Below are 27,018 nucleotides of genomic sequence, written 5' to 3'. Positions count from 1 at the left end.
TGAAGTACAGTCCCTGCCCAAATTACTAGACTTACTATAAGATTCTATGTAAACTCCTGATTGGCAGCTTTATTGTTTTTATGCCACTGTTTGAACTTATTTTGAAATACTTTTAATATTAAACATAAACATAGTAACTAAATTTTTTGCATCCGTTAAGAAATTCGCTCAAAAATAGTTTTCTCTTTCTTCAGAAAGATTTTTTTTTCCACCAAAAATATTCCTTTTTAAAAAAATGGACCCAAAATAGCATCCAGAACAAATTTGGTATCAAAATTCCGGATTATCCTAAGATAATCTAATCCCTCGGAAATAAAACATTTTAATAATGTTCTTTTTATTGTTTTATTTAGTTATTATTGTTTTATTGTCGAAAAAATTTGAGTGTCTAGGAAGAAAAAAAATTTTTTTTTATATAAATTTACTCTCTCTGATTTTAAATGTGAAAGAACAAAATTTAAACACAATAGATTAAATAGTTTCTGACATAGGAAATTTCAAAAAAGAATGTTTTTAAATTTTCCTTCTTCAAACTAGTTCATAATTTAGCTTCAAATATGTTTTTATCGTTAAAAATTACACAGTTTAAAATGATACGAAATAAGAATTTTTTATATGAGATTATTTTTCTATTATCGTTGTGCTTTGTTTATAAAATACAACATACAAAATTTTACTTACTTAGGGCTTGGGCCAGCTGAACTCTCGGCCACCTGAAAGTATAAAAAAAAAGTAAATAAAAGCACACTTTTTAGAGAAATAAAAGAATGACATACATTTCAGAAAAATGAAGAAAAAAAATTGATTATTTAATTTTGTTCTTTATAGTACTATATAAGCTAGAAAATGTTTTTTTTATTGCAAAAATAAAATTTTAAGTACGATGCGTAGCCAAATCTTTCAACAAAAAATAAACACCTTTTCAAGGACTTTCTAAGCACTCAAAAAATATTTTTAACGCTGTATACATTAACAAAATGCAAAATAACGTTTAAAAACTTTACATGATTATGACAAAATAAGTTTCTGACAAAGATTTTTTTTTCTCGATTATATTAGCCACCATAAAATGATTAAGAAATTACTCGGCTCGATTTCAGAGGTAATTTGTGAAAATAAAATAATCATTAATTCACATTCTTTCAACCAGGGTCCTGCTTTTGCGAATTTGTTCAAATAGGGTCCTGTTATAGCAAAAAAAAATTTCAAGGAGGTTTTAAATTGTAAAGACATATAAGATTATATGCTCAACACTAGGATTACAATTTTAAAAAATAAACAGCAATTGCTGCTTCTAAATTAGAGATGCAACATACAAATATTTGGTATTTAGTCTATACTGCTGAAAGTAGAATATTAATTTCGGACGAATAATGGAAGAATCGTCTACATCTATCTTTCTTGTTTTCTGCCCTGCGAAGGGTTTATTCAATTAACAAAACAATAAAGATAAACAAATTTGTGAAGGGTCCGATTAAAAGAAAAATAATTTTTTGAAGGGTCCGTTAACGGACCCAAATTTCTCCTAGACAGACCCCTGTGTGTATATATATATATAATATCGACTATTTTTAATAAAAACGAAACATGACTTACTCTCTTTCGGTTTCGTGAAACCATCTCACTGACCTAAAAGAAAAAAACAATTTATATTTCATTCACTTAACATTTTTTAACAATTAAAATAATCATGCAAACTCATGGATGATCTCTTTTTAAGGATTTCTTTTTTAATTTTTTATAACTATCATTTGTTTCATAATTTATTCTTTTATCTTTTATTCACTCGTTTTCAGGTCTTTAATGAGGGAATTAACGGTAGTAGATAGATTTTACAATCGTTTCTAGATCATTGCAAACATAGAGTAATAACATTCATAAAACATTTTTATAAGTGTGAGCCATAACAGTTAGGAACGAGGGCCGGGATTGCCTGGTTTGTACGGCACTGTGACCCATGTCCAAGAGAGCAAGGGTTCGATCCACGTCTGACGAAGACTCCCCGTGTAGTATATGGTGACTGATGCACGTTAAATCTGTCGAGTCACAAAGTCCTCTATGTTCCCGTAACTAATTATACCTCTGAAGGTATTGCATACCGCTTTGGCGAAAAACGATACGGTAAAGAAAAAAAATCTCATTTAGTTTCGAAAAGTGAAATTCAAGTAATTTTTAAAAGTACCCAATAAGAAAAGCACATTTTAGCGCTTTTAAGAAACTAAAATTGAAAATAAGCACCTTTAAGTGCTTGTTAAAAGCGCTACGCAGCCTGCTGATCTCCTTATTATCATAGTAAATTTTTTCGATGCACGATGCTATAAAATGACCAGGACTAATGACAATAAAATGACGATGTATTTCATTTAATTTTCTTCAAAAAAAAAAAAAAATTAAGGATATTAAGCATATACAGTCAAACCCCGCTATAGTGAACTAATGGCCGAAATTTCACTTCACTATAACCGGGAGTTCACTATATCCGTTCCGCAAAGAATTTTAATTAATGGTTCCAAACTCCCCCTTTTATGACACATCATATAAATAAATGACCCATAAAATGGAATACAAAAATGACTGAAAAATAAAACGTAGTAACAAGAAATGTGTTAACTTGCTTTTATTTTTTTATTACTCTTTGTCTTGTGCACCAAAAAAAAAAAAATATTAGTAATCTTAAGCTGATTCAGGGAATGCCTGGGGTAGGACTTTGTTTAGGGATGGAAAATTGTGATAAAAGAAGCACACAGGAAAAAAATGCTCATCGCACTTTCAATCTCAAGAATCAAAAGATTTTTAAAAATGTAATTTCAAATGTGTTGGAATTTAACATACAACAAGAAAGTAATTTCATTAACTAAAATTAATTAATGCAGCAATTCCTATAAAATAAATTTTTAAACTAAGAAAAGAAAATAATAAGAGTATCAGTAATTTAAAACACTGTTTTTTAACTTTTTTCAGGGTGGACACTCAAATCAGATTTCAAATTTCCCTGATTTTTCCAGGTTTTACAGATAAAAATCTTAAACTTTCCAGGTTTTTGTTTCTTTTTTCTTATAAAGTGTAAGATGTGTACAAGAAAAGCGTCTATATTATAAAATATTTTATTCAAAATGTTATTTTTTTAACATATCATCTTGAGAAAAATAATTTATTTTGGCAATTTGCCAAGATTTTTTATTTATTTTTCAAATGTTTTGGTGGAAAATTTTGAATCAAAAATCATATATTGACCAACAAAAGAGTAAAATTAAATATTAATATATAGTTGGTTCTTTAAAAGAAACATTTTTTTAAAATATGTTATAAAAGGTTAAAATGAAATAGAAAAAAATTAGCTTAATGCAACAATTGTAACGATTTATCGACAAACATTGCTTTTAGCGATTGTAAAAAAATGTGTGATTGGTTAGTTAGCTGAGAAAAAATAATTTACAGATTTCTTTGAATGGGAGTAGAAAAGCTTTCAGAAAAAGAGTGCAATATAAAATCTATTATTATTAAATTATAACCAACAATTTTTGGAGAATTTAATAAAGTTAAAAATACAAAAACATTTTGTCAAAATAGAAAAAAAAATTACCACCAAAGTATCGGAACAAACTTGAGCCATAAATGAATTCAGCCCAAGGACAGACTTAAAAAAACAGAAGTTAATATCCTAATCCCCTTTTCCATCTCCACCAGAATCTTTCCTAAATTGCACAGTCCCATAGCGGACAAAGGTTTCTGCATTCGTTTAGCAAACCCTGGGAGAATTTTATGTGGTATTCTAGTTTGACAGAGCTGTAATGGAGCAAATTTTGATGCAGACAAAGTATTGTTAAGTTAATGATATTTCAATTGTTTAGCCATACATTTCCGTCTAAAAAAAGTGTGTATAATGGATGAAATAATTTAAAATAAGAAAATTAGTAAATAATTTAAATTTTTGAAATTAAAAAAAATATCAAAGAAGAAATTTCCAGCTTTTCTTTAAAATTCCCTGATTTTTCCAGATTTTTATCCAAATTTCCCTGACATTTCCAGGTTTTTTCCAGTATAAAAAATTCCCTGATAATTCCAGGTGGGTGGCCATCCTGAATATATATGTATAAAAAAACAGTTGATTTAATTCAATGACTTTTTAAAAAAAAAACAGTTGATTTAAATCGTGATTTAAATCAACAAACCCTGATCAGTATGCGTAGGGACCGAGGGGGTGCGGTATGGGTACTCGTGTAACAGTTCTACCGTAAAGTGCCTGACTTCGCGTGCAGGACGTTGGGCAGAGGGGATGCCATCCCCTCTGCAGAGGATCAAAATTGTGATGGCATGATGTCTTCGGATCATCCTCAAGGATGTTTCTCAGACCGTCGCCAATAGCCCATTGTGCAGCTCTAGTGCGACGTAAATGAATTACGAAACAACTACGTAAGCTTTGAACTTATTTCAATAAATGAGGTTCGCTTCATTATTAGTAATACTCATTTTAATATTCAAGCAATAATCTGTACAGAAATCCTATTGAAATAGGGATTCTTTTTTTCAGAAAACTTTTTCTGAATTTTAAGTAATTTTCTAAAATGTTCAAAAACCAGGAGAATTTTAATTAAACCAGTAGATCTGGCGAAACTGGCAAAATCCAGTAGAGTTGGCAGCTATGTTGGATATAATTTTTAAATATAATTTCGAGAGTCGCATTTTGGTTATTTAGAAAAAGTCAATCACATGACGGAAGATAAGAAATTATTTATAATTTTTTATGAGCTTTTCGGAGAAAACAGGTAATTTAAAAATAATACTTCAGCTCAGTGACCTAATGAATGCAAAGTACATAAAAAATGTCCTGAATAAAAACCCATTACATTCATGTTTAAATATGAAAGTGCCCATAAACTCGTGCAAAACATGCCATAATTAAAATATTACAGTGCGTCTAATAATTAAATCTAATTATTAAAATATACTAATATAATACCCGATATAATAAATATTCTATATTTATATAATATATTGTTTAACTTATCAAATTGATACACGAACGTAATGCTATATTTTTTTAAATCTATTTTTCTATAATTTCAGCTAAATGTTTCGTCTAAAAAAAAAAAAACAATAAAAAAAAACAGGTTGTTCTATATATTATTTGCTGAATATCCGCTCTGGTTGAATAATGAATTAATCATAATTGATACAAAACTGAAAGGAATCTATTTTAACAACCGTTGAGAAAAGAATTCTTTCAAACAAAAGAGAAAAGATTTTCCCATGAATTAAGTCGATTCAACGTTTATTATCATCGGATTTTATTTCAAATTAAATAAAGTAGAAGTTCAAAACAAAAGTAAATTAACATTTATCTGAAACTTGGAATTGTTGATAGGGAGTGGCATGTTCTGGAAAATTGCTGATCAGGAAATAAAGAAGGAAGATGTGTGCTTCATTAATTCATATTTTGGCTCTATCTTGGCTTATTAATTAGATAACGGATCAAAGTTGCTTGACTATACTCTTTTTGTATTTTAATAGACCTTGAGTTTATTTTAGGAAAGAGTTTTCGAATGAGAAAAATAAAGGCGTCTTTCTGAAAATGAACTTTAGTAAAATTGTAAAAAAACAACTCATAGTTTGTGAATATAAAATAAGCGTTAAGTCACATTCTTTCAACCAGGGTCCTGCTTTTAAGAATTTGTGCAAATAGGGTCCTGTTATTGCAAAAATTGCTGAAAACCTTTTCAAAAAGTTTTTAAATTGTAAATAGGTACAAGATTCTACTCAACAACTGCTGCTACTAAATTAAGAGATGCAAATATTTGGTATTTAGCCTATACTGCTCAACACAGAATATTCATTTCGGACGAATAATGGAAACAACATCACTCACATTTTTAATAATTTCAATTGACATATTTTAAATTACACGACTTAGTTATGTATCACTTCTAATGCGTTACGCATAAAGTGAACTTAAACAATTCTTAAGTTTATAATATTTTATTGAAAAATTTACAGAAATTCATTTATATTTACATAATATTCTAGTAATTAATTTTATGAATAAATATAAATTAATCAGTCATTTATTCGCAAAAATAATTATCATATAATATCAATAAGAATATGCACACGATGCATGTAAAAGTAGAAATATTTTCTTAAAATACTACATTTGGAATTTAAATTTAGGGAAACTTGGAATTTCTTCTTAAAAGACCCCTGATGAAAATTAATTGATAAAAAAATTTCGAGAAATCTTTGTGGGGAGAATTAATATTGTGGAAGAAAAAATGTGAACTCTAATTATGAAGTTGCAAAATGGCACTTTTTTTTACCAAACAAAATAAATTAAATAAAAATACCGAAAATTTCAGATCAGTGTAAACAAATTATTTGGGAACAGACAAAATCTAACATTTTATATTATAACAGGATGCATAGCCAAATCTTTTAACAAAAAAATAAGTACCTTTTTAGTACATTTTAAGCACTCAAAATTTTTTTTAATCACTTTAAAAAAAAAGAAATCATATTTAGGATCTATGTAGTAATAAAAATTATTTTTTTCTATTGTTTAAAGTTCATATTTTATAAACATAAAATTCATAACATTTTCAAAAACTTTACATAATCATGATAAAATAACTAGTTTCTGACAAATATTGCAGAAAAAATTGGTAAAATCTTGCATTTTTTTTTTTTTTTTTTTTGTAATTTAGAATGACAATCTACATAGCAAAGAAAAAAAACCTCTTTCTAAAAAATAGAAAATTAAGAACTTTTTACAAACCCCGAATAAAAAAGAAGCACCTTTAAGGGTTTTTGAGAAAAGTAAATCAAAAAATAAGCACATTTAAGCACTTTTTAAAAACGCTACGCACCCTGAATCAAAATGTAAAATAATTTTCAAAACTATACATGATCATGATAAAATAACTAGTTTCTGAGCAAGAACTATACTCTTTACTTGATTATATTAACCATTATAAAAAGATAAAGAGATTTTTCGGTTCGATATCAGAGGGTGGAACCTGACAGTAATCTCACCGAACTCTCATCAAACTTTGGCACTTTCATACACTATTGGACCGACGGTGGGCCGAAATGGACTGTGGTTGAATGAAGTGTGAAAACATTGAATAGAACAATGTGAAAAACACGCTTTTGTCTAATACGTGGCGAAGATCGGCATGTTAAAGAAAAAAAATAATAAAATCAAAAAGGGAAAATTAAGCACTTCTTATATACACCCAATGAAAAAAGCACTTCTGAAGGCTGTTAAAAAACGAAAATAAGCACCTTTTAAAACACGCTACGCACCATGTATAACCCTCATTGAACAGCTGACCCCTTTAAGTTGGATTAATATTGTTCAACTCCGTAGTTTTGAATTCAATTCAGAAGATTAGGGAACTCTTGTATTAAGTATTGGGAGAAATTTGCCTGCGCGGAGTGACTTTTGGATGGAACTCTCACGCATTTAAATTATATGGAGAGGAAAACCTCCCACAGTTAGCTTGATGGATGACCACTAAGGATATTTTTTGTGTCAGCACTGTCCTCTATGGGAGCCGTGAGCTGAATTCGTTTCGAGCATGTTTTTGTTAAACAGAGGTATGTCCAGACATTTTGTGAAAGGTCCGTTTTTCGTGAAACCGTGAAACAATTACTCACATTCTTTCAACCAGAGTCCTGCTTTTGTGAATGTGTGCAAATAGGGTCCGTTATTGCAACAAAAAGAACTTTTTCAAGGAGTTTTTAATTTGTAAAGACATACAAGATTATGCTCAACACTAAAATTATAATTAAAAAAATTTAATTTTAAAAAATAAACAATAATTGCTGTTTCTAAATTAGAGATGCTACAAATATTTGATATTTATCCTATACTGCTAAACGCAGAATATTAATTTCGAACGAATAATGGAAGAATCGTCTGCCAAAGACAAAACTTAATTCGTTTACATCCATCTTTCTTGTTTTCTGCCCTGGAACGGGTTTATTCGATTGACAAAATAATAATGAAGATAAACAAATTTGTGAAGGATCCGATTAAAAGAAAAATCATTTTGTGAAGGGTCCGTTAACAGGACCCAAATTTCTTCTAAACAGACCCCTGTTAAATTGCGAAAAAACTATTCATAATTTGTGAATATAAAATAAGCATTAAGTCACATTCTTTCAACTAGGGTCCTGCTCTTGTGAATTGGTGCAAACAGTGTCCTATTATTGCAAAAATTGCTGAAAACCTACTCAAGAAGTTTTTAAATTGTAAATAGATGCGAGATTCTGCTCAACAATTGCTGCTACAGAATTAACGATGCAATATACAAATATTTGGTATTTAGTAGAGGTGCACAACCTGCCGCCCGCGAGAGCTTCTATACTCAATAAAAAATAAACAAAAATTTCAAAAACTAAAAATGTCGAAAATTTTTTTATTGCACTTTTGAGTCATCACGTTTCGAAGCTCTGAATTTTGATAAGATTCTATAGTAAATGTATGTTTACTGCGCTTTCCTTAAGCCCATTTTATCATAAATCAAAATTATTTTTTAAGCTCTTATTTCCGCTTTTCAACGTAATTTCGAAAATTCCGAATTTTTATAACGGTATTATTACGACACGCGAGTTTCAGATCGCACGTTTAAATAATCACTTTTTGGCGCACTTTTGGCAGTTCTTTCATTCTTTTTTTCAACTATTTTTTTTAGTCAGTTATTGCTATGCATTCCCAAGTAATTTAAAAGATTCAGATAATTTTATTAGGAATTTTAAATCGCTGATTTGACACGCTTTATTCGTGCTGAGTTCAGCCTTACTTTGATTTTTTTTTTCAATTGTTATACTTTTCCACGTTATTATTATTAACTACAATGTTATTACGACACGCGAAATTCTATTCGCGCATTTAAATAAACGCTTTTTGATACGGTGTTTCGGTTACGAACGGTATGGTATTTCGGTACAGTGACGAATGTGGTAATGAATTGTGATTTAGTCTAGTACCGAATGTTCAGCAAAAAAAAAAAAAAGATTGGGCCGAATGTCGTATATTCGGGGCCAAATAAAATTTTTCAGCAGAGCGTAGCAACACTGAAACCAGAAGTTCAATGCTAAGAATAATATTTTCCGGAAAAACGTATTCATAAAACAACGCTAAAAAATAAGGCCTATCGAAACCCTTTGAGAAATACAGGTCTATAAAAACTAAAGATTATATACAAAAGCGAAACAGAGAAAACAAAAATCGATCTTAATTTTCGGAAGAAAATTTTAAAACTGAACATCTCAGTTTTCCATTTACCAGAGCAGGTCAAGAATATAGGCTAACAGAAATGTTCTAAATTAATTGCTGTGTGATAATGAAAACGTCTGTAAAAAGAGAAGTTTTTTTTCTTCTTTTTTTAAAGAAAAGAAACTAAACAAAAGCAAAAACATTCTTAATTTTTAAATGAAAAACTAAATTCAGCATATTGAATTTAAACTTTTCACATTGTCATATTTTTAGAAGAATTGCTACAAAATGAAGCTTATTCGTAACGTTCATTATGAAAAATGCTGTGCCATAATAAAAATGTCAATATATATAGAAGAGTTAAAAATAAAAGCAGAAAAACAATTGTTCCTAAAACAAAACTTAAACACTGAAAATCTCAGTTTTCTATATTACTGGTTATCTATTTACAGTATGGAGAAAAAAGAGATAATTAATCAGCAGTATGGGACACTACGTTAAAATGATGAGTTTAAATAAAAACAACAACAAAAAAAATCCTTCTCAAATCCTTCTCAAATTTTCATTCGTTAAAAAAAACCTAATCTCTTCGTTTCTGTGAAATTTATCATAGCAACGGTGCAAAAAAAATTATTTCTCAGGTTTTGCATCCAAGAAAATGTTTATTTAAATACAAAAATAATCGTGTATGTTGCTCGTTTTTATTTATTTGTTTTTTCTTTTTTTTGTATTTTGTGAATATAATTTAGCATGTGCGTATCAGAAATTTTCTCGAAGAAATTCTCCGATTTAACTTTTTGAAACCACTCATTTTGCACGAAATTATTTACATTTGTCATTTACATTTACATTTGTTACGCATTAAGTAAACTTAAACAATTCTCAAATTTATAATATTTTATTTAAAAAACTGACAGAAATTTATATTTACATAATATTTTATTAATTAATTTTATGAATAAATATAAATTGTTCAATTATTTATTTACAAAAAAATATGATTTAATATTAATAAGAATGCGCACACGATGTTTGTAAAAGTAGAAATATTTTCTTAGAGAACTACATTTGGAATTTAAACTTAGGGAAACTTAGTTTATCTCCCCCCCCCCCCGGGAAGGATTTATTCCATTAACAAAACAATGAAGATAATTTGTGAAGGGTCTGTTTTTATGAAAAAGATATTTTGTGCAGGGTTCATTAACAGATCCAAATTTCTTCCAAACAGACCCCTGATCAGGAATTAATCCTTAGCAAAATTGAGTGGATTCGTAGCTGCCAACATGGATAGGAAAAAATCCAGATCTTACGAATGTAATAACATTTCATAATAATTGTTGCACAATGTACTAAATATTTTAAGCATATTGAATTTTATGGATTTTTATAGTTATTAAAATAGAAAGACAGCAATATTTTCCAGTTATGATTGACATTATACATAACAATTCAAACAATTGCAATTCTCTCATAATTTCGAATTTTATTATTTATTTGATTGATCAAAGATTGTTAAAAGATTTATTTAAATTAATTTAAAATGAGAGTTCTGAATGAAAATAAACTGAACATTTTAGAACAAAAAAGTTTTGAATTGACTTCAATAAATGAGGTTCGCTTTATTTTGTGTTAGTAATACTCATTTAAATATTGAAGCAAGCAATACAAAAATCCTATTTCAATAGGGATTTTGTTTTAGAAAACTTATTCAATTTTAGGTAATTTAAAAAATGTACAAAAACCAGGTGAAACTGGCAAAATTCAGTAGAGTTACCTGCTATGTGGATTAATATTCAAAATTTCCAGAGAATCACTCTGGACAATCAATAATTAAAATTAAAATAAGTATAAATGCAGTGATTTAATTACCTGTTTTATCTTTTAATACAAATGAAGATATCAATGAAGATAGACAGCAAAATTATTAGTCTGTAAAATTCAAGAAAACTGGATTATAACGAGATATTAATCGAGCAACTATAAAATAGTGAAGAGAAATCGAATAAAATATTGTTATATGGCGACCGTTTGGCGGCGAATTAATTATCAATTCTTTTTATAACCAATCAAAAGATAAAATGACTTGAAGGCGCGAAATTAGACAAATCGGAGTTTCAGCTGTCTGTAATGTAGATGTAACCTGATCAGTTGATTATTGAAACAGTAAAACACAAGGCTTAATTATACCTGCAAAGAAATTTCATCTGCCGTGAGAGAAAAAAAATATGCATAGCAAAAAACGAATATAAAATTTAATTTTATTTTTTTAGAGTTAATACTGGAAGGTTTAGTTCGATGATTTTAAAGCAGATGTTACAAAAATGGTAGCGATCTTTTCAAGGCCTATAAAAAATGAATGATTTAATAAAAAAAATTTTAAAAAAATTTTGCACAAAAATTTAACATTTTTTTTCTTCATACATAATATTATGCTCACGAGCTAAACTAATATTGATTAAAAATCACCAAATTTTCAAAACCCTATTTGTTTTTAAAATTAACAAATTGAACTAATTTAGATGTTTAACTTGTCTAAAATCTTGCAGGAAAAAAAACAGATCTCGCAGCATACAACATGTATTTCTGTTATACATTAATATGACAGTTTTAAATATACAGAACAATTTTCATTCAAATATATTTTATAAAACATTTCATTGTATAAAATTTGATTCTTGTATTTCCATCGTTTATGCAATTACGAATTCAACAGATTTTTTAAAATTAGTAACAGATATAAATTACCGTTATGATAAAAATATAACTTATTGTCTTATATATGATGTGGTACCAGCAAAACGTTTCATCGATTGAAATGCGCTGAAGTTGACTATCTTTTATACAGTGAAATTTAAGATTTGAAAAAATTGAGTATTTAAGTTTTGTGATGTCGAACCCAGCTCGGAAGACTAGGAAACTCCCAGATCTAGCATTGGGGTAAACTAGACGAAATTTTTGATGGAGAAAGTTAGCTTTTGCATTACATGGAGAGGGAAACCACGAATATACCCCACGGAGCCAAAGGAATTCTAACTATATATATAATTTATATATATATATGTAATACAATAAGTAAATACTTTTGTATTAATAAAAGAATTAAATCTCTTTCGTTTTCCTAAAATGTCTTTGTTAAAGAATAAGCGTAGAGAGATTCTATTTTGGGAATTCAAGGCTGAAAACATACCATTGAAATATAAATAGATTTATATTTCAAGGGAAGAGTTATTTTTAGAATCGTTCCCTTTTTCAATTCCATATAAGAAAGCAGAAATGATTTTCCTTAATGCGTAAGGATACAAGGAATGTACGAATGTGCCTTTTTACTTCAAATCTATGTTGGTATAAAACGTAAGAGCGCATAGTTTTGCGTGTCCTTTTCATCATAATGTGATCCTGATAAGCTGTGCCGGAATTGTCCGGAGTCTTGTCCATTCCCCTCCCGTAGGGAGCTTGGACGTCAACTGTTAGCAATGCCAGCCTACATTTAATAAACCTGTTTAGAACGTCTGATGGCTTATGACTGCAATTATTTCAAGCTAAATACAACCAATCCAGCAGTTAAGGGAACTCAGGTAGTAGGAGAAATTTGTATTGGTGGCGGACTTTTTGATGGATCTAATCCGCCTTTGCGTTGCATGGAGAGGAAGACCACGAGAACCCTCCACGGTTAGCTTGGCGGCAAGGGGACTCCAACCCATGATATCATCCAAACCATGTCTACCACTGAAGGTATTTCACGTCAGCACTGTGGTCGGTGCAAGCTTGATGCGAAATTCGTATCGACCAGCCATCGCTACTCAAAATGATAATATTTGATTAATTTATAATTATTTATTATGATCATATCTTAAACTAGCCAGAAAATCAGGTTGGTAAAGACTTGTGCAACCCAAGAAGCCGCTCTAAGACTAAAAAAAAAAAAAAAAAAAACGTGATTTTTGGTTTTTTTTATTAAAACTTTTTTTACTCCATCTACTGCATGGAATTAACAATTGATATTCCAAAATAAAGAGTTAATACTTTTCAAAGAAGGAAAAAAAATTGCAGTATTCTTAAAAAGAAACTATTATAAGTTTCCTTTCTCGGTATTTGCATTATATAAACAAAATAACGCTGAGTTCTCATCTTTCTTTAAGGCGTGAGGCAAGGGAAAATAAAAATAAAAAGCAGAACACTATAAAAGGAAGAGCTTGAAGGAAATGTAATTTTTTTTTTTGCAGTAACAGGCGTGTGATATTAAATTATTCGAGGAATTTAATTAAAAAATATTATTGTAATTCTTTTTAAAAACTTTTGATAACGAACTCATAAATTCAAACGCATTTTTTCCACATGAAGATAAAAGAAATTTTTAAACTATCAGACTTAGTTTAACATAGATAGCGAACCACTAAGACCCGTTTTAATTTTAACGACTAAAAAGTGGCAAAATATAAATGCCTTATTTTAATTGCTAACACTTATTGCAAAGAAATTTAAAAAAAATTCTTACACTTAACCTATGAAGCTCGTTCAATTGAAGATAATTAATAAGAAAAAGATAGAATAAGAAGAATAAAAAAAATACTTTTTAATGATTATTTGTTATTTTCTATTATTTACTACTTTCATTATTATTTATCTCATGTTTGTTCATTACTTTCGATTATTTATTGCAAAATTTGAATTGCAAAATAAATTATTTTAAATTACAAAATGTGAAATTAGAGTGAAATCTGCAGAGTACTTCACAAATCAAATTTTAAATTTACGGCTTTCTTAGCTTGGATAACTCAGAAACTGCTTAAACGATTTCGTTCAAAATTTATCATTTCAAGTTACATGCTTTAAAAGAATGCAAAAATTTACACTCCCTAAAATTAAAAACATTTTTGACAATTGCTAAACGAAATAATCATAAAAAAATAATATTAAAGAAATTATTTTTTCCTTGGAAAAACAAATTTGACAATTGTGTACAAAAATGTTTTGGTTTGCTTGAAAAGTCCACGAAATGGCAAAATACACAAAAAGTAAAATCGTTTTTAAGGGACCCAAACGTAAGACTAAATTTTTGGGACCCTATTTTCGACAATTTCGGTCAAAAAGAAGTTTCATTTGTTCGAGGAAAGCTTTTATTATTGTCTGATTTCGTAACTTAATAGTTAACACTAATTAATTAGCAAATTTAAGTTTACTCGTTTACACCATTAAGTTCGGTTTTTAATACGTGAAGATTTGATCATTCGAGCAACACTTTCTCAAACTGATACTTTTTTGTTGCTGTACTTAATCATAGATGTTAGGTAGATACATGCTATTGTTACTTTTACTTTTGACTAAGAATTAATACTTAAAGTATGTATGAATCAATCATTAATTTGTAATTTAAAGAGTCAAAATTTCAACAGCGTGTTTGTAAAGAGATGGCCCCAGAAGAGTAATAATCCATTGCTCTCAAAAGTGTCCAAAAGAGGTACATGTATTATCCTTTTATAAAGAAATGTAGACCCCGTTTTGAAATGGATCGAGCTTAAATAAAAATGTCGCCAAGGATGAAAATGTGGTTTCACAAAAAAAGAGAGAAAGAAGACTGATTAGTGAATAATTATTTCTTCTTTGTCAAGATAATATCTTACCATCCAATTCCCACGGAATTTCTGAAGTAAAACTTCTCAAAATGTGTTTTAGTTGTACCACAAATAATGCTTTGAATTAGATTTAAAATAATTTTCGCCGCCATGTTGTATAAATTCTTTTTTGCCATACGCTTCTATCACCTCAAGCAATTTATCGTCGTTTTTTTCTTTCTCTTTTTTTTTTTTTTAATGTGATACACTTACCTTTTTTTATTTAAAGTACTATACAAATTTAAAACTTTCACCTTTTTTGCCTACCTAAATAAAGTGGTTTTTAAAAACATTTATTTTATTATTATTTGTTAACAGGCACTGATTTACAGGAGGGTATTCGTTCCCAGAACCCCAACTCGAGCTTGTAAGGACTCCCAAACTTTTCTTATTTCTTAATAGTATTTTCAGTAAAAAATATTGTTAATTATACAGAACAGTGCTGACGTAAAATATCCCCAGTGGTAGATGGATCATGGTTTAGAGTTCCCTTGCCGTCAGGCTAAGTGTAGAGGTTCTCGTGATCTTCCTCTCCAAGTAACGCAAATAAGGGTTAGTTCCATCAAAAAGTCCTCCACGAAGGCAAATTCCTCACTATACTTGATCCCGGAGTTCCCTTGTCTTCTGGATTGGATTCAAAATGACAGAGTTGAACATTTGTATTCGTAGACACAAAAATTTGGGTCTGCTGTTTAACGACGGTTATAACGTAAAAAATAAAGTGAAATGATTTTATCTTACAACCGTCATTGAACTGCTGACTAAATTTTGAATTCATTACTACCAATGTTCAACTCCGTAGACTTTGATTTTTGAACCCAATCCAGAAGACAAGGGAACTCCTGGATCAAGTTTAGTGAGAAATTTGCCTTCGTGGAGGACTTTTTGATGGAACTAATCCGCACTTGCGTTACATGGAGAGAAAAACCACGAAACGGTTATTCTGGCGACAAAGAGATTCTTACCCATGATTAGTCATCTACCACCGAGGATTTCTCAAAGCAACGACTGCTCCAAATTCCGGATTTTGTGGCTGTTTGATAATGAATCTCTGATCCGCAACAACCTTTCTTCAGAAAGTTTTCTAAAGACAGATTTCGGTTTTGTTGTTGTTTAGCTTATTTTGATAAATGTTGTATAATTTCTTCGATTTTGAGTTCAAGATATTCAGTTCTTATATCATTTTGAATGTGATTTTGGTATCTCGCATCATAAAAATCATTTATTTCAAGGCTATCAAAGCAAAACAAATCCGAAAGAGACGTGTTTTTTTTTTATTTTTTAATGAATTGCATCGAGATTTTTTTTAATTTTTTTTATATAGACTGTTTTTATGAAGGAAAAACAAAATGTAGGAATAGGTAATGTGAAATACACGCATTTTAGGGAGTCATTGTGACTTGTCGCAGGAAAAACTTCATTTCAGAGAGCTGCCTTTTTTTTTTTTTGGAATTTTTTTTCTTAACTAATAACCCGATTTTCATACACATATAGGCTAAAATCAGTGTTTCCCAAACTTATGACTTTTGTGTACCCTTTCTAAATTTTTCGTAACGCTGTGTACCACTCATTAAAAAATTTATGCATCCTTTACTCTAAAAAATTTGCGTAAAAATTAAAAATCGCAACTGGCTGTTGGCACCACTAATTATTAACTCAGCAAAATATAGCCAATAGAAAAATACGTAATAGAAAATTTGCATGGCTAGCTTTATTTTTAAATAAATTTTTGGAAATTTTCGTTTGTTGCAAGATATTTCGCATAATAACGCGTACCCCAGCTAAACTGTTCCCGTACCCCTGGGGGTACACGTATCACACTTTGGGAAACACTGGGCTAAATTAACAATTTTTGAAACAGTACTTACTTTATTTTTGGACAGCATTTAAGGGTGATTATTACGGAACACTTTTTATACAAATTAGCGTGTACCACAGTGGACGGATAGTAAGACATAGTTTCACAATCAGCGGTAAATTTGTGGAAGGGGGAAAACTTTGATCAGTCTGCGAAGCGACCGAGGTTACGCGGTTCTCGTTTAACTGTTCGACCTTAAAGTACTCCACTTCACGGTCACGTTACCGGGCACCCTCTGCAGACCTCTTGGGATCATTCTCAGGAATATTTTACATATTGTCACTGATTGTGGGAACCGTAGTGACACAGGGAATAAAGTACTCCCAATGAAGTCACTTAAAACCAAGCAACATGGGTTCGAATCCCAATCATAGCTTTTTGATTCAAATCCACACCCGGTAAAAATATCCTCACTGGTAGACGGATGATGGGTTAGAGTCCCCTTGCCGTCGGAGGTTTTCCTCTCCATGTAACGCAAATGCTGGTTAGTTCCACCAAAATGTTTTCCACGAAGGCAAAATTTGTCCCAATACTTGATCCTGGAGTTCCCTTGTCTTCTGGATTGGGTTTAAAATGACAAGGCTACAGAGGGCGTAAACTCATGGTAGGTTCGGCTGTTCCACGACGGTCATGAAATAGCCTATTTTAAAGATATAGCGCGATGAAAATAAACTACTACATCTACATTAAGTAATCATTTATTGAATTATTTCTTGGAAGTTAAAGCACTTTTTTGTATCCTCTGCAGATTGTCCAGAATCGCACGATGATTGGATGACACAAACTTGTGTTCCGGTGGTGATCGATCGGACAACATGAGAAAGAAACACAGAAGGTTGTTGTTGTAGTTCATTTACGTCGCACCAGAGCTGCACAATGGGCTATTGGCGACGGTCTGGGAAACATCCCTGAGGATGATCCGAAGACATGTCATCACAATTTTGATCCTCTGTAGAGGGGATGGCACGCCCGGTTCGGTAGCCCGACTACCAGTACACGAAGTCGAGCACTTTACGGTAGAACAGTTTAACGAGGACCCATACCGCACACCCTCGGTCCCTACGCAGACTCATCCAAGTGGTCACCCACCCGCAGTCAGTGATGCTTAACTTCGGTGATCTGATGGGAACCGTGTCTTATCGATCAGTCCACTGCGGGACTGAAATATTTTGTAATTGTGTAATTATACTATATAATCTAAAAAATATTAATTGGGTACTTGCACTTCAAGAATAAGATCACGGATACCCACTCATATGACCTATGTCAGCGAAAGCAGACCGTATTGTCATGTTAAAGTTGAGCTAAGGATTGAGTTGAGGATTGGCTAACTCGAAATAGAATGGAAAGAACAGTTGCTAACGTAAATAAATGCCACGTTTCAACAACCAATCAGGATCGAGATATCCGTACTACGTTACTTGCTTTTATCCCGTTAAGCGTTTTAGTAATAATTAATAATAATTTAAATTTATATCAAATATTTGAATTCGTCTAGTTTCATTCTAAATTAGAGTATGCATGAGCTGAAAATGAATAAAACAAGTTGAACTTATTGAAATGATAGTGAAAATTATAAAGGATTATTCGGAAAATATATTTCTTTATTGATTGTTGATATTATTCAACTTTTATCGATAGTTTGTGCTCGTAAAGTTTAACGATCTGTTTTTTTTTATTTTTTTTTATCGTCGTGAAAATCGTCGCCCACTATAGAAATTTATGATAATTTTTTCCGCTCTAACTTTAGATAAATTAATGCTAATTAACTCCGAATTTTCCTTTTTCTTCATTACTACAAATTTATCATTGTTAAACCTGCTTTCTTTCGAATACTGTTTTCAATAAATACTGTAATTGAATACCGTTTTCTTTTATTTTGAGTTAATAAGTTCCAGGCAATTTTTAATAAAGGGATATCTTTTTCATAATTCATTCAATGTAAGATAACTATGTATACATATATTTTTAAATTTCGTTGTTTTTTTCCTCTTGTGTTTTACTTAATTTCTCAACATTTACCAAAACCTATACCTATTATAAGACATGGAATTGTGTGGTTTAATGCCCGGTATATACTAACCGGCACTGCTAGTACTGATGCTTATCTATCCTCAGCGATATTAAAATATCAAATAAATATTATAATATCAGCGAATAAATTAATATTAAATAGGATATAAAAAGTATTTTGGACATTCACCAAAGTGACTATGTGATTTTTGACATTCACCGGTGAAAGTCGACATTCTTTCGACTTCCGTCATTCACGGTACGCAACTCATATTTTCATAAATCTATAGTCCATTGAAAAATATCAGTCCATCATCGTTACAATCTATGTGCTAATGATTAAAAATTCAAATAATGTAATTTAATGTTGCTTCTTTAATTTATTTATTTATTACTATAGTTGAAGGATTTTCTTTTTAAGTAAATATTTACTAATGCAGTTTATGTTATCTTTTTTTTTTTGTTTCACTATGTATTAAATATTTAAATACACATTAACGCTTATATTTATTATTCCTAGCTTAAATAGGAATTCCGTTACAGTTCAAAATTATTTTTATTTTTAAATTTATAAATTTTAATTCCTTTTTCTGCAATATAGTATTTATAAAGTATGGTTATTGTTAATTTCTCTCCTTATTTTTGCAAGCTATCAGTGCTTGCAATGAAGAATTCTAAAATAGTAAAGTTAATACATTATACATTTTTAATTAAAAAAAATTTAATAAAATAGTTTTAAAAAAATATCAGGTTATGCATACGGTATAGCCGAAAACGTATCAACACTTTCAAGAATCTAGTTCAATGAAATATATCTGACCATCAACATCACCATAATCTAGTTATACTTAAAATTTCACTTAATTTCTCATTTATCCATATCTAATTAACTTATTTATCCACAAAATTTCAGCGAATATCATTAAGCTGGAAGTTTTTGTTTCACTAAAGCTAGAGAAGAAAAATAAAAAATTAACTTATACAAAATTGAAAGAAATTCTAATGCACATTCTTAATAATTTATTAAATAATTAAAAAATAAACAGTAATGTTGATATTTTTTCTCAATATTTTTTTTTTTGAGTAAATAGGAACTTTGCTATGGCGAAAATTTTTCTTATATGCATTTATGAAATTTTATTCTTATTTCTGCAATAAAGAACTAAATAAATGCATATGCTTGATTTCAATTACTTATAGCATAGATTAAGACAATTAAAGTAAAGTTAATAAAATCTGCAGGAATATATATATATATATATATATATATATATATATATATATATATATATATATATATTAAAGTTTTGCTGGGATCACAAGTTTTTTAAGAGGCTACTGCTGTGAAGACAATTACATGCTTTGAATTCACGCTAGAATAAATAGATAAAAATTATCAGTAACTTACGCTGTCCTACATTTTAAAATCTAAAACTATTTATTCTACATAAGAAATTGATCCAAAATTTCTTTCACTTAAGATGAAAATAAATCTTCCAAATGAACTTGAATTATACATTAAAATTAAGATTATAGTTAAAAAATGAAAAAACGAAGTTATTTTGTATTTATAACGCATCATTTATAAGCAATACCATGCACTTTTTTATTGAACTAAAAAATCTTAAATATTCCGAGCTAGAAAATTCCGTCAAGTATTAACAATGTTTCAGTGGGTACCACTGAAATTTAACATTATAAAAATACGTTATATCAAATCCAAATTTTTATTAAGCGATATTAAGGCGCAATTTTTTATACAGATAGCTTTAGACCATCTAAAATGGTTGGTAAAATGATAGAATTGAGATTTAATTAGAAAATTTAAACGAAAGCAAGAACGTATTGGTTTTCACAGACGCCAGTTCGTGTGACGCCAGTTCGTGAATAATCACGTGACTCCCCGTTTCAGGCGAAAACGAAAGTAAGCGTTTTTTGATTAAAAATAACTAAATAAATAGCCTTCTTAGAAAAGTAATAAAATGTTTTCTGGGAGTTTTGAGGGATTCTGAATGCATTAAAATTATAAAAAAATTTGACTGTAATTGTCCATTAGGTTAGAAGCTGTTCGTTTACCGATTTACTCAGGTTTGGTTTCAAAACAATGGAGCAAAATGGTGAACTCAGACGACATCAGTTCCCCAAATATAGATCTAAAATTCTGAAATTTGTCCATTCATATTGTAAAAACGTCTATCTTAGACCGTAATGAAACTGATTTTAAAGAAAATAAACCACCTCTATTGAATTTTTATTTGTTAATTGCGCCATTAATAAAATCGTTTGGGTAACATAAAAACTTGACACGTGCAGTCAAGATTTTCATTTTTTAGCAATTTTTTACTCTGAAGTAAAAATATTTTATTTTAATATCTAATCTGCAAGTACATTTTTCTATTTTTTTTTTAAATATAGATTTTCAATTCAATTCTTTCCCCCCCCTAAGTTACGTGAATTAACCTTATGCGCGTCTATACATAATTGCTTGTATTTTCCCCAATTATTAAATTATAATTTTAAAATTAAATGACATGTATTGTAACAACCGAAATATGCAACACAATTTTTCATTTCGAGGATGAAAAAATAATCTAATTTTAACGTATTTTAGCTGCAGGGCCACGGTAACTTACGTTACATTCACATAAATTTTATTGCACTGAGAACTGAAACAAATAATACTAATTAATACACATAAAGTGATTTCTTAAAATTACAATCAAAACCAAAAGGAATCTAATTAAAATAATTAATACTTTTCAATTTAAACCGTGTCAAAATCTAAAATTAGTGTGGTAACTTACGTTCCCGAAAAAGGAATGGCATATATTTGCAATATGCAAGGCAAAATTGTACAGGCTACTGGTGACGATCTGGGAAACATCCCTGAGGATGATTTTGATCCTTCCCCCCACCCCACCCAATATGGTAGACTTAGTGTGAAATCGAGAACTTTACGATAGAACAGTTAAAGGAGGGCACCCCAGTCAAAGAATATATAGTTTGTCTATGGTAAGAACCGGGATTTGTTTATTTAAATCAGCTTGATTTAAATCACGATTTAAATCAAATGATTTTTTTAAAAAAATCATTGATTTAAATCAACTAATTGTTTTTAAATTTATATATTGATTTTAAAAGTTAAAAAACAGTGTTTTAAATTATTGATACTTCTATTATTTCGTTTTCGTAAAGTTTTAAAATTTACTTTAAATAAATTGCTGCATTAATTAATTTTAGTTAACGAAATTACTTTCGTTCTTGGTGTTTGTTAAATTCCAAAACATTTGGAATTACATTTTTATAAATGTTTTGATTCTTGAGATTGAAAGTACAGATTAAAGTAAACATTTAATGCTATCTTAATATAGACTTGCATAGCTGTAGAAAGTAATTAATAAACATGAATTTCTTTCAAAAAATAATGTTAATTAAAATTCCACCTTTTAAATGAAAAAGCGTGGAATTAAAATCTACATTATATTTTATTGGTAGAAAATGTATATTTCTGAAGCTTGAGGTTATATTAAAAAGAAATTACCCTAATATGCCAAAAATAGGAAAAGAAAAAAAAAGGCTGATGAATTCAGATATTTTTCTCCTGATATAGTGTCATTCTTCTCTTCAAAGTCTATTTGAAGCAGTAGGGTTATGTTAGCAGTATGGTTATAATGTGTTTACAGTATCTTTGACATTATCTGATTTTCTATTAAGAAAATTTGTGGAAAAAAATTCCAATGAGTACATAGAACTTTAAAAAAAAATTCTTTTAGCTTAACTTATCTATTTTGATATAGAATTAAAAATAATTATTTTAATATTAAAATATATGGATTAAATATTTATTTATTTTTTGATGAATGTCTACATTTATAAACACAATCTGTAACATTTATTTTGTCATTTTAAAAATCAGGAAAGAAATAGAAGAAATCACAATTTTAAATTAAAATTATGATTTACTAATTGAAACTTTGTTTTAATAGTCATAGTACAGGGGTCTATCCAAGCCAAATTTAGTAGGGGAGAGTGGGGTCAATTGTAACATTTTTTACTTAACTATTTTTAACTAACAAAAAATCCAATATATTCTCAGTATTAATTGACAGACGAGTAAAGTAGACTATTCTCTACTAGAAAAAAAAATAAATACCTAATTTTAAATGTTATTATATTAGTAATTAACAATTTTCGACAGTCGTGCACTTGTTACAATTGTCCCCACTTACGGGGTCAATTGTAACAGTTCATAAATTCAACTAAAACATAGTTAATTATACATATTATCATAGTTGTGATATATTTTTTTATTGATCAAAATAGTAGTGATATTTTAGGAGTAAAAATAATAATGAGCAGAGACCTAAAGGGTTAAGCTTTTAACTTTAAGGGGTTAAAAATTTTAATTTATGCTGTGAAAGGTGAAAAATAAAATAATGCACATGCAACATAATATAAATGATATAGGAAACTATTGGTGGTTCTTAAAGAGTTAAGTAATTGTTTGTTAACGTAAGATTATTTATTTTCAGCTGTTACAATCGTCCCTTTACTTATTGTTACAATTGTCCCCAAGACGCCATTTCAGCTTCATTTGTTAAAAACAATGCTAATTAATTAACTAAACTAATCTTTTTTTTCTGAAATGTTAATTAAGGTGTCCACTTACATATTCGGTTAATAATTTTTATTTATTTAAACAAAATTACTTTATTGCAATATAATATTCTAATACCAAAAAAATTACTTGCGTAGCATGAAAATATCTTTTGTGATGTAACTCTTTCAAAAGTACCTAGAAATGGTTGCCAGCAGGGGTGTGCATGTAGATTTATTAAATACACCTTGTGCGCCACCTAAGAACCAAATCTAAAACCTGACACTCGAAATTTTTGCTCTGTTACAATCGTACCCTGTTACAATTGACCCCACTCTCCCCTACCGTTTAGCGGTACCTTCACAAATTCAACTTTAGGAAAAACGGTAGAATAGTTTGACAAAATACTTTTTTCTTAAAATTTTATTTTTGTGTCTCGTAAGAAACGATAAAATATCAAAAAATATCTATTAAAGATTAATATTCATATCTTTAAAAAAATTGTTTTTATGTCCATGTCACCCCCTAGATTGTTAGCACAGGAGTCGCTAAAATCGATAATGATGCAAATATGACATGAAAACATTCCTATTGACCTACACTTAATGTGAACTATTGTCTATTTCAGTAACAGGCATCCCTCTCCTCTGCTTTCTAATTATTATTATATACTGCATTTGAGGGGGTCCATTTGACGGACACTTTAATGATTTTTAATATTTTTTTCTTTTCAATGGAGAACAATGATATTAATATCAAGTCACTGGATGGGAATCAAAATTTTTGACAACATACATCTATGTCAAAAAATATTTATTAAACATCTTTTAAAAAATTGTTTTTATGTCCATGTCACCCCATAGATTGTTGCTAACCATTTGTTAGCACAGGTGTCGCTAAAATCGAAAATAATGCATATATAACATAAGTCGGGTTAAGAATATTCTTTTTGGCTAAATTAAAGATCCTTAAAAAATTTATTATTTTGTCCATGTCACCACATCAAATTTATGATTTAAAAGTTTATTTTCATTTCTAAAATCTAGTAATTTACACGATTTTTGTTTCATTCGCTAAATAGCTAGATGATTTATAAATCATCTTAACTATTCTATTTCCTATAATGAAATATAAATATAGTTTTAGATAATATAATAATTTTTCACTGGAGATAGTAGAATTGCTCATGTGCATAACTTGCGCTACTTAAAATGTTACGTACGGGGGAAGCTAACCTGAATATTCCAAATCTCCCTATTGAGTCATACAGTGAACTCTCACTTATGCACCGGTGTAAGGGACAAAGAGAAAAAGGCGCATAAGTGAAAGAGGCGCATAAGTGAAAAACTTCAAAATTCTAAAACGCAACGTAAATTGCAGTGACAATATGAATAAATATGTTTCTAAGGATTAAATGTTAGTATTTATACTGTTTTGGTATTTAGTACTATAATTATACAAAGAAAAAATTTAACATACCTTAGGACAATTTATTTCCTTACAAAATAATCTTAATACATGCTTGTATTTGTTTTTGCCGATGTATTTCAAAAACAGTTTCCTCCAGTTCATATAAATGGGATAAGGGGGAGTTTCAGAAGCAAAATTAAATCGTAAATAAACACGAATAGTGTCTAAAGCTTCCAATACTGTTGTGTGATTTGGAGGAACTTAATCATCCTCGTCAGTATCATCCACCACTTTCTCATCGTCCACAAGTTTTAGTTAGATATAAATGAACACTTCTTCACAAAAAATTTGAGTTTTATGGGAGGGGGTGAAACATCACATGATAAATTTCTAAGAAAAGTACTTGACGTCATAATATGCTGCACGATAAAGTTGTTCCGTTACTAATGTCACTAAACAGATCACCTCCTTTTATTTACTTATAATGTCCATCTGACTGCAAGTAAGTGGTCGCGGTCTCTTTCATCTTTCGTATTCCAGGTGTCCTTTTTTTTTTCTCTAGAAAACAGCATGGAAGTAAAACTAGCCTCTGGACAAGAGGAATGGTCATTTTCTATAAGATGAATGGGCTTTCATTGTTGTTGGTGTAACAGATAAGACACCCTATTCAAAATTCTAGAAAGAATGTCTTTCCAGAAACAGCAAAAATGAAAAGGTCACAGGGGGAAGCAAATTCAATAGCAACATATATTTCTTTTCATCTGTTACAAGGATTGCCTATTTCCTTCATTTTTAATTTTAAAAAATTATTTTTAAAAAGGAAAAAATATTTAAAGAATTAAAAACTTAAAATGTTAGCCTAAAATTTCGGCGCATAATTGAAAAATTGACTTTTAGAGCGACGCATAAACGATGGATGTTTATCATTATTTTCCTATCTAATGTACTGGGACCTATAAAAATCGTCGTATAAATGAAAAAGGCGCATAAAAGAGGTGGTGCATAAGTGAGAGGTCACTGTATTTTGAAAGTAGATCTCTAAATATAAATTTAGTCTCAAAATTTTGAAATTATTTTTTAGCAGTTTTTTTTATTTATTTTATTTTTATAAAGAACTGTTAATGGGGCTTAGGGGACACGCGTCCTGTCTGAAAAAGGTAAATTCGACGATGGAAAAAATTATTTCACTAGATTGCATTTGAAATATTTTGAAATATTTTACGTTTATTGTTTTCCTAATGCAATAATTTAGCTTTCGATATTTGTTTTTATCTATCACACAACTATAATTTAGTCATTATAACAGCTAACAAAATTTAAAAAAAATCATTTTTCATACAATTTTTCATTAATATTGTTAGCTAATAGACAAAATTTGTATTCACTTTCATGCATATTTCATATGATACTATTTTATTATTATTCATATAGCTTTAAAATCAATATACTTTACCTTATTGTAAAGCAGGGGTGTCAAACTCAAAAGCTAACTTGAGCCAAATAACTTTAGGTGGACCGCAAAAAAAAAAAACAGTGTTCATTGAAACAAATATTTTTATTTTGAATAGTATATTGTGATAAACATATATAAAGTAAAATTATTGTTTGATATTTGACATCTCTTCTCTGCTACTATCTTTCCTATTTCGGGAGAAATTTTGTCAAATTTGAGTCGCACTGAATCTCAATCACTTCCATTTGCATATTACTGGGTACTGAGTCTATATTTATTGAGAAAATCGAAGAAAACAAACAAAATTTGTCTTCCAAGGAATTAAAATCTTTAAACCTTGTTTCAAATTCTGTTCTAAGATTTGAAATTTTTTCTGCGTATTTTTGATACGATGCAGTATCCCTGGAATGGCAGGTGCCGCAAGCCAATTAGAATTTTACATTTTCGCGAGTACAATTAAAATGTCGTAAAATTTATAAATAAAGTATATTATAATTTTACATGCTGGTTTCCTTTCTAATTAACATTTCTATATTATTTTTACTTTGCGTCGGATATATTGACTGGGCCGCAAAAATGTTCATCTCGGGCCGCGAGTTTGACACCCCTGTTGTAAAGTAATCAACTGAGTTAGAAATGTTGGCGATAAATAGAACAATTATTTTTATCTTAAATTCTATTCCTACTTCAGTTTCTCGACACATAAGTGAAAATATCAATCATATTTCACTGTCCCTTAAAAAACCCACTTATCTAGAATTGTATTGGAACATTTTTATAAAAACGAAAGTATTTATTAAAATTAAAGAAATGGAAATAGCTCGGGACCGAAATTTCCCATGATTCAACAGAAAATGC

At 29.4% G+C, this 27,018-nt stretch overlaps 1 protein-coding gene across 2 annotated transcripts in view; it reads right to left on the bottom strand.

The window, feature by feature from the left end:
• Positions 1 to 25,215, bottom strand: part of LOC122271175 (uncharacterized) — a 51,672-nt gene extending 26,457 nt beyond the window's left edge. Inside the window, exons 1-4 of one of the 2 annotated variants that reach the window (XM_087167243.1) lie at positions 24,777 to 25,215; positions 11,087 to 11,146; positions 1,597 to 1,629; positions 682 to 713 (exon numbers count right to left, since the gene is read on the bottom strand). In XM_087167243.1, the coding sequence (XP_087023369.1) occupies positions 682 to 713; positions 1,597 to 1,620 (56 nt within the window). In that variant the 5' untranslated portion in view covers positions 1,621 to 1,629; positions 11,087 to 11,146; positions 24,777 to 25,215. The remainder of the gene's footprint in view (positions 1 to 681; positions 714 to 1,596; positions 1,630 to 11,086; positions 11,147 to 24,776) is intronic. The other variant, XM_087167242.1, reaches the window with a different exon arrangement.
• Positions 25,216 to 27,018: the final 1,803 nt, after the last annotated feature.

Source organism: Parasteatoda tepidariorum, chromosome 7 (assembly GCF_982258835.1).
Source record: "Parasteatoda tepidariorum strain Cologne lab strain chromosome 7, Ptep-v5.0, whole genome shotgun sequence".
NCBI classification, from domain to species: Eukaryota; Metazoa; Arthropoda; class Arachnida; order Araneae; family Theridiidae; genus Parasteatoda; species Parasteatoda tepidariorum.
This window is presented reverse-complemented; position numbering and strand designations above follow the sequence as displayed.